We start from the raw sequence: 9,809 nt of genomic DNA, 5'->3' as shown, positions 1-9,809 counted from the left end.
AGAGGACCCCTAGGAGGCTGTTTCTCTGACCTTCTCAGTTGTCTCTTCCTCTGAGGTTCTTGCTTGGCTTAACACAGGCCCCAGCCTTGCCAAATTCCAAAGACATTCTCCCATCTTTAAAACTCTGGCCAGAGATGGAACCCTCTCCGCACGTGTCGTCATGTGTACACACGTTTCTGAGTCTGACTGCCATTAAAAAAAAAAAAAAAGGAAGGAAGGAAAAACTTGCTAAGTATTAGAGGTGGGGAAAAGGGATATAATTGTAGAAAATAGAAATGCCATAAAAAGCTCCAGAAGTACATCCCAGGCAGCTACACAGTTGCTCCTATCTGTAGCCAACAGGGAAGGCGTCATATTCTGTCATGGGAGTCATCTTTCAGAAATATGTTATTCTCTGTAAGATCAGAGAACCCCTATTTGGACTTCTTTAGCTTCCCCCGAGCCTCCACTCTGTCTGCCTGCTGGTCTGAGGACCCTCCTCTTAGGTAGGTCGAGGGCACTTGACTTTGCGTGGATGCCCGTACAGGAAAGCAGCATGGTCCACATGGGCCCTCCTATAATCCGAATGACACTAAAAGCAAATCAGAACAGGGTAGAAATTAACCAGGGAAAGGGGCTGAGCTCCCATGGAGAAAAAAACAATTTCTTCATGCCATTGTCTTTCCCTCCAAATATATTATCGATGTTACTTCCCCCAAACTTATCATAGCCTGCTTTATAAACCTAATTATTATGTATCGATTCAACTTCCCAAGACTACAATCTCCTGTCAGGCTCAGATCTTGGTTAATGTTGCATTACCACAATGGGTGGCTATTACTTATTAGCTAAGTAATTGATAAATGTGTTCTACAACATTTGCAACAAAGTTATATTTGTCATGGATACAAGTGAAGATACCTAAGGATTGGCTCACACAATTAAAATGTAGTATGTGGAGATCCACTAATTGGGAATGTTGTTGAAAGTGGTCAAAGGTTAGGTTTGTGTTTGCCTTAGCATGTTTCCTATGCTAATAAAATCAATAATGCATGTGAATTTTTTAAATTATATAGATTGATCTGAGATTCTTTAGAGACACTTTTAAAAACAAACTGTTTTCAACTTTGTTAACCATTCTGGGAGCATTTATAAACAATTAAAATGCCATATCCTTCTAAGCATCTGAGAAGCTAACATTTCGTGAGAACACCTTGCCCTGGGACCCTCAATTAATTAGTGTGTGTTGCCTGGAGAACCGTCCAAATGTGCCTATCCTAGTAGTCTAAGGGAGGCAGCTTTGCCTCAGAACCAGTTAAACCTATAGAAAGATGACGTTGCTTCCTTTGGGTTCATGACACAGAAAACACTAAGTTGGGCACCCGTCTCTCAAGAGTATTCGTCCTCTGCTAGTAGAACAGCAAAGGAAAATCAGGCAGATAAAGAGGGTGAGGGAAAGAAGAACACAAAGGGATCACTGGCTGGAACTGATGCCCCGTGTATGAGGGTGGAGAGAGAAATGGTCTGTTACAGAGAATGGCAGGAGGTGAGTGGAGAGAGAATGTGCTCACTGTCTTGTGAGCTGTAATTACATTTGGTCTCTGAGTAGAAAAATACCTACTTTGATATAACCCCAATATATCCTCTCTAATATTTACCTGCCAAGACCTAAAATTTTGACACATGGCATGAAGCATTTCTGCAATGACAGAATTCTCGCTGTCTCAGGAAATGTTGTGATTGAAAATAATTCCATATTCTTTTAGCTCTCAAGTCTCTTATTCTACTCTAGAGGGGAAAATGAGCTGATTACCATTTCTAAGATTAAAGAGTCTTTAAGTGGTGAAAGCACTGCAAGAACCCTGTTTACTTCATCATCTTACTGTGGGATGCAAGGATGGTACACTTGCTAGCAGCCATCGTCAGACCACACCAGTGCTTTGTCAGAAGGGTATGTACCAGGGCATGTCAGCCTCATGAGTCAGGCAAACCCACAAAACCTTCCCAGGCCATGTTTCAAGGCTTTTGTGAATCTTGAGACCCCATTGGAAGGTTTTCAGTTTTCATAGGGTTTCACCACGATGCTCTCTGCTTGCTATTTGTTGCTCATGCTCAGGATGGGAAAAACTTCCATCCCATTACCAATTCCTAGAGGGAAAATTCGTGGAGAATCGATGGAGTTCTGTCTCCTAGCAGGGCCAGGAGAAAGTGGCTGCCAAGGTGTTGCTGGTAATTAAGGTCTCGACCCCTGCAGGCAGCTACGAAGCCCATGCTCGTTCCTATAAGATCCAGATAGAACAAGCCAAACTCCTCTTTCAAGTGTGTCTGAGTGAGACTAGGAGACATTGATTGTCACACACATGTACCCTACACACACAGAGCTACTGTTCTGGCAACTGAGAGATGGGATCCCCAAGTCTAATGCCGTTAACTCCTTGTTAATTTCATAAGGCGCTGAATAGTAGTAAGACCTCAAATTTATCTTCACTGAGACTTTGGATAATGGACACATGCTCATGATGTATTTTTAGCCAAAACTGTTCCCACATAATTGAGAACATCTTAATTTGATGTTTACTTGAATTTAAAGCTTGTATTAATCTTAAAAATTAAGTTAGATAAAGAGAAAAGGATTAGAAGACCAACTTCATTGCATAGAGGTTAAGAGTGTGAATTCAGAGCCACGGCTGGATTCAGATCCTTGCCCTGGAATTTAGTCTCTTTGCTACCTTGAAAAAGTAGTTAATCTGTCTGTGGTTCCGTTTCTTCTTCTTAGAAAGGGAAATAGTAATTAATAGTGCCTAATCATAGGGTCATGATGAGCGCTGGAGAGCTCCAAACATAAAAATTGTTTTGAATTGTGCTTGGAACATAAATAATACAATTAGCATAGTATTTTCAGATATGGCATTTAAGAGTAGTAACTCCACAAATGGACCATTACACAGTAGAAATTTTGAAAAGGAATAATAATTAACAATTTATAAATTGTATCATAAAATCTCAAAAGCTTACCTACACTTCCAACAGGCAAGTCAATGAATACTTCACATGTGTGACAGCTTGTTAAAATGTATTAAAATTGGAAAATAAATTTATTCCACAGGCACTTACTGAGTACCCATAAGCATCAGGGGAAGTGATATGATGTTTTAGGAATACATAAGACCTTAAATTTTAGAATACGGCATGTATTAGAAGAACAGTAAAAAAATTTCAGGTATTTCAGAAATGTTACTTTGAGCGATACTAATGTATAATTAATTAGGGTAACTGCTTTTACAAAATACATTGTATAAATACAATTGGCTGAAGAATCTCCACACTGAAGATATTTATGACTTGGAACTACTTAAGTGAATATATATTACTCAATTCTGAGTAACCCACATATATTCACAAAGTCACAGAAAAAAGTTAAACGTGCCTGTCGTGCTAAACATGTTGATAATCTACTTGATAGCTTTATGCTCTAGGCCCCAGCCTAGTGTATAAGCGCTAGAGAAAATATTAAGCATTCTTCATGATATTTCATAGCATTGACCCTAAATCAGCCATGAGAATAAATAAACACAGCAGTATAGACCTAAAACATGAAACAAATAAGAGTTTTATCATTAATTTGCAAGCAAATATCACTTTTAATAAAATTTGAAAAGATTACCCATGGCTGTTTCTGGTCAGTTAAATTATGCTTCTCATAAAATGTAGTCTTATAAAGGATGAGGACATTTTAACATAGGAGAGTATTTTTAATATTTATAAAATTATGGGGAAGAAGGGAAGTGGCAGCAAATACTACTTCAGATGTTAATGGTAATTTCTAGAATGTTTTTGTCACACCCATTTAACCCTCTGTGAGATAAGAGAGGGAAACATTATCCCCATTTTATGGATGAATCAGTTGAGGCTCAGAAAAGAGTTTGTGACACAGAAGCAGTTCCAAGTGCCTAGTTACCCAAACGAGTGATTAGTGCTACTGGGGATTGTTTTTAGCTCTGACGGAGTCACCAGTTGACCAGCCTGTTGGGATTATCTAAGTGTTTGGTTCTCTTTCTCCTCCAGCTTTGTCTAATATTCACGGCACTTTGCTGGTCATTGTTTCATTTCTTCACTTGTTCATTCATCAGAAGTATCTTGGTTCCCTAGAATCTGCTCACACTACTGAGCAGCGCCTTGGCCGCGGCTCCCCATTCGCACACGTGACTAGGAAACATCTGCTTTTCTCGAAATTCAGAAAGTCAGATTTTTCTGCCTCAGCTTAAAAGAGATAGTCTATAAATTAGTTATTGAGATTTTAAAATTGTTTTTTAATCTTATACTCCATAAAGACAGAAATTATGTCTTACTCATCTTTTTAACCTAATTCCAGAATTTAATATATATGTTGTTGGATGATGGCTTATCTTTTATCTGAATTAAGTTTTTCTATGATGAATATGATGAATATTAGTGGCTATAGTTGTAAGCATGAATGATTATTTTTTTGATCAGGTTGATTGGTGTAGCATAGCCCTACTTTATGTTAAATTTTTGTCCTGTAAATTCCTCATATATGTTAGGCTTAAGTAGAAGGTATCTGTTTCCTCAAGAATTTTTTTAAATAAATTGAAAACCTTACAATTGTAAAGTAAGTTATTACCATAGACCTAAGCACAATTTGGTACTTCTAAGCTTGCTTTCTTTTTTTAATCTGTTCTGTCATTCATCGGTCTTCCTAATTATCTGTATCCATCTCTACACCTACCTCTCTCACCTGCCATCCTATTAGGATGTGAAATAACTGAGCCTTCCTCTGAACTCTTATTTCACATATACTTGCTGTGTGACATTGAGTAGATTCCTTAACCTCTCTGGTCTCCATTTCCTTATTCTAAAATGAGAATCATAGCAGTACCTACTCATAAAATTAGTAAATTGGTTAATTTATATAAAGCATTTATAATGGTGCCTGGTATCAGTAAACGTTCAGTACATTTTAGCTGTTTCCATTTTATCATGGTACCTCTATCTGGACTGCAGTAGAGTTTCATGAATACTTCTCAGCTCCTCCCTCACTAGGCCAAGCACCTGTTGAGGTAAAGGGAAAGCTTGATCACACTGAAAATGTGCGCTGGGCTTCCAACACAGCTTGTACAGTATCTTACCATATAGGAGACAGGCAGTGAAGATTTTAGAATAAATGAAGAGAGGGAGGAAGTTATTCTCTTCCCCTTCAGAGTAATGATAATTTGACTTTGTGTATTTGCTCTGAATGGAATATTTAAAAGATATTGATATAACAAGACCTATTTAGAAGAAGAGTATCCTTTAACCAATATTAATCAATATTTGATTATAAATTATCTCATGTCATGTATGTCAAAATTTTAATTTGCTCTTGTTCAATTTTTTATTTTTTATTTTTTTTGTAGCTCGAAAGTCAAAGAAGTTGGGAAAATTAAAAGGGATTCACGAGGAACAGCCACAGCAGCAGCCCCCACCGCCACCCCCACCTCCCCAGAGCCCCGAGGAGGGGACGACATACATCGCTCCCGCAAAAGAGCCCTCGGTCAACACCGCGCTGGTCCCTCAGCTCTCCACGATTTCCCGAGCACTCACGCCTTCCCCCGCTATGGTCCTTGAAAACATTGAACCTGAAATTGTGTACGCAGGCTATGACAGCTCAAAACCAGATACTGCTGAAAATCTGCTCTCCACTCTCAACCGCCTAGCCGGCAAACAGATGATTCAAGTCGTGAAGTGGGCAAAGGTACTTCCAGGTAGGACAGCCTGTCCCTTCACTGTCTGCATCCTGAACTGTAAGTCAGGCAGAGGACTTCGCCATGGCCAGCCAGGCGCTTGGAGTTGGCTTTCTATTAGAGCCTGTTATCAAATTTTTAAATTGATGTATTACTGAAGTATATGGGGAAACTCTAGTTATAATGTGCTCATTTCTTCTGAGAATGTAGGGTTAAGGATGCTGTTGTTAAAACAACAGATGAATTTCTTATGTTGATAATTGAAGTTGGAAGTTTCATCCCCTAAATATCAGTAAGATGAAATATATTCTGTTCATGAGAGCATAAGTTGAGCCCATTTTTAGCAGCTTATAAGCAGCGTTAATCTGAGCAAAGACCAAGTACATCCCAAGGCCTACACGGCAAGTTGTAAGAGACCCTGCAAACTCCTCTGTCTAAAAAATTTCTATCTCAGCAGCATTTAAATTGTCCTTGAAATTCTCATTGTAGTCATTTTTTGTGTTAGAGGATTTTATTAAGAAGGTCCCCCTGATCTACAGAAATATCTCTTTTTTAGAATTGTTATCACATTGTCACAGTTCATTAATCTTACATTAGCTATGGTCAGCCAGCAGCTATTAGGAAAAAGATTGGGGAAAGCTGGGATGACTGATTCTTTGAAGAAGAGATGAAACTCCACAGATAGAAAAACAACACGATGCCCCTAGGAAAAAGAGGGATTAAAAAGGAACAAAAGAGGGGCTGGAGGACCCTAAAGGGGTCTGTCAGGGGCAGGCAGGGCAAGTGCCAAGGATGCTTGTTCTACTACAGCACTTTGTCAAAGTCTAGTATTATGACAGAATATGGGAAGCAAAAATAATATTTTTAAAGCACCACAAACTCATGAAAACTAAGATCTTCACCATATGCAGGTGTTGGCAGTTACCGTGTATTAAATTACCCTTCACTTTAGTGTTATTTATTCATTGTAGGTGGGAGGAAGCAAATTTTAAAAGTTAATACAAATTCTTTCAGCCTAATGGGAGTTTTAGGCTGTCATCCCCAGAAACTTAACTGAGCTCTCCAGTTTTCGGTTTGCCCTGGAAGTTCACCCTCATCAGGAATTAAGGGAAAATTTAAAATGAAATGTGCAATAGGACTGGGTCTGTGGATGTTTCATAAATGACTATGGAATTGATTTGAGTAGCAAGGTGGCTGTTTGGGGTTGACTCAAGCTTCTTCCTGGAATATACTTACGTGCTAAGTGTTTTTCTGTGATGAATTGTTTTATTCTTCAGGATTTAAAAACTTGCCTCTTGAGGACCAAATTACCCTAATCCAGTATTCGTGGATGTGTCTGTCATCATTTGCCTTGAGCTGGAGATCGTACAAACATACGAACAGCCAATTTCTCTATTTTGCACCAGACCTAGTCTTTAATGAGTGAGTACCTATCAATTAGCCTTCATAAAACAAACTGCAGTTATGCGTTATGTTTTTTTAAAAAATGATTTCTAAACAGACATACGTTTATGGAACAATCTACAGAGGCTGGCATTTTTTCAGTTAAAAATGTGTAGATGTTCACAAACTTAACTTTTGCAGCATTATTCTGTACACTTGTGCGCAGTGAGCGTATATAAATCCCATATAATAGTACATGGAAATTTTCTCGAAGTATGATCCACTTGGCTGGAAATTTGACTGCTATAAAGCCACGATTAATAGAAAACAGTCTCTATTGGTATCTACTCCAGTTGGGAAGACTATCTAATTTCTAGGAGACGTGAATGTATAAAGTGCCAGTCTTTACGGCATCCTATAATGGCTCTTTTGTTAACAGTATACAGCTGCTCAGTGTGTTTTTGTGGCAATCATAATTACCCTTCTTTGCCATCATAAAGGAAGGTACAATTTTATTCTGTAGTGAAACAGTTTTAGTTTAAAAGATCGAAGGAATAGTCATAGATTTTTCTTTGGTCATGAATTCCTTCCTATTTGAAGTTTACATTTCAAGGCTGTTTGCGTTCTGCGTTAGCACATTTCATTTATGTGGATGTCTGGCAGTGCTTCTTTGTAATTGTTGGGTCAAGAAATATTTAAAAGGGAACATTCGAAGTATGATAGTAACCACAGCCCCCTTCTAACAGATGGCTCTCTCTAGAGATGTGAAAATAGGGGTTTCAGTTGGGATGGAGGTGGATGAGAAATACATTGGTGATAAAAAGAAGAACAGTAATATGAAAGATTAGAAGGGGGCACACAGTGCTGAGGGACCCCATAGTACCAGTAGAAATTTATCCGTTCACCCAAATGCGATGTATCACAGAGACAATTTTATTCCAAAGATAAATTAGGAACACCCATTGTTGATTCTCAAGGTAACCCTTCTTTTGGCAATTAGTCAGAACAAATAATTGCAGTGCTGCGTAAATTTTCATCAGAAGCATGAAGTAAAGCCAAGCACTTGAATGGTACACTCTGATTTACTTGTATCCTCGGTATCAGCTGATATTACTGAATAGTGAACCTGTCTTTAAACACGTTCTATAGACCAAAAGAAAAGACTTTCAAGCAGATCCTTGTCTTAAACTGAAGGGTAAATAAAAAAGAATCTCAGTTAGTGCCAACAGTGTATCAGCATTTGATTTTGTTTTTAACAAACGAAAACAGTTCATTTAATCTTATTTAGTACATCTATTTTTCTTGTCATAAAATACATATACGGGCGGTCCCCAGCTTATAAACGAGATTGTTTCTGTGGGTTTGTTCTTAAGTTGAATTTATTATGTAAGTTGGAACAGGTACATTTACTTATTACCTGTCGTAGTTTCCATTTGTAAATGCAAGTCATACATCGATCAGATGTCTGTAACTCGGGAACTTACTGTAATAACCTCTGTTCATAAGTGCAGGCTGTCCGTAAGTCAGATGTTTGTAACTCTAACTTGGGGACCACCTGCAACACACAATTTGCCATTTTTAAATGTGTGGTTCAGTGATGCTAATTTCATTCATACCATACAACCATCACCACTAACCATCTCCCATACTTTTTTAGCACAGAAACTCTGAACCCATTCAACAATAACTCCCCAAATCCCTATTAATCTTTAATCTGTGAAATAAGTAGAATGATATAATATTTATCCTTTTGTGCCTGCCTTGTTTCATTTAACCTCAGGTTTTCTGTGTTCATCCATATCGTTCCATGTGTCAGAGTTCCATTGTTTTTTATGGTTGAATAATATTCCATTAGATGTATATACAGTCAGTCCTCATTCTTTGCAGATTTTGTATTTGCAAATTTATCCACCTGCTACGTTTATTTGTAACCCCAAGGTTCATACTCACAGGATATTCATGGTCATTCACAGTCATGTGCAGAACAGCAAAAAAGTGAGTGGCCCAGAGCGCACGGTCCAGCTGAGATCAGACCGGAGGCTGCTCTGCCTTCTGGTTTCAGCTCGCGCCCCATAAACATGCCTGTTTTGGTGTTCTACTTAGCGCCCGGTCATTTGCATTTTTGTGACTTTGTTGGTAATTTCGCATTTAAAATAGCCCCCAAGCAGAGCACTGAAATTCTGTCTGGTATTCATAAGCTGAGGAAGGCCGTGAGGTGCCTTATAGAGAAAATGTGTGTCGGAGAGAAAGTCTCATCCAAGCATGAGGTGGCTGTGAGTTTAGTGTCAAGGAATTGGCGATATAGATTAAATAAGATGTTTTTAAACAGAAACACAAAAAAACAAGATTAGGTATGGTGACCAAGGTGCCCAAGGTAGGAGGCTTGAGCTCAATCCAGCGTTAGACCCTGTCTCAGATAAAAATTAGCATCTCCAAAGGCCGTAATCCTGCCTTTTCCCTAAGAGGAATGGTTCCGTATCTGCTAATCCAGTGTTTTCTGTGATTTTATAAAACATAACTATAGCAAATAAAAAGAACTGACCACATTGTGTCTATCCAGTCATTTGCTGGTGGGCACCTGGGTTGTCTCCACCTTTGCTATTGTGAATAACCCTGCTCTGAACACGGATGTTCAAATAGCTCTTCAAGACCCTGCTTTGGGGTGTACACTTTAGAGTGAAATTGCTGGGGCATATGGTAACTTTT

General features: G+C 38.6%; 1 protein-coding gene across 3 annotated transcripts in view; it reads left to right on the top strand.

The window, feature by feature from the left end:
• The window catches only part of NR3C2 (nuclear receptor subfamily 3 group C member 2), a 335,410-nt gene that overhangs the window by 266,982 nt on the left and 58,619 nt on the right, over nt 1-9,809 (top strand). For all 3 annotated transcript variants that reach the window (XM_023513433.1, XM_023513434.1, XM_023513432.1), the window contains exons 5-6: nt 5,394-5,741; nt 6,998-7,142. In XM_023513433.1, coding sequence (XP_023369201.1) covers nt 5,394-5,741; nt 6,998-7,142 — 493 coding nt within the window. The remainder of the gene's footprint in view (nt 1-5,393; nt 5,742-6,997; nt 7,143-9,809) is intronic.

This window comes from Otolemur garnettii, unplaced genomic scaffold (genome assembly GCF_000181295.1).
Source record: "Otolemur garnettii isolate 467f Iridium unplaced genomic scaffold, OtoGar3 scaffold00041, whole genome shotgun sequence".
NCBI classification, from domain to species: Eukaryota; Metazoa; Chordata; class Mammalia; order Primates; family Galagidae; genus Otolemur; species Otolemur garnettii.
Note: the sequence above shows the minus strand (reverse complement) of the source record. Positions and strands in the feature narration are given on the sequence as shown.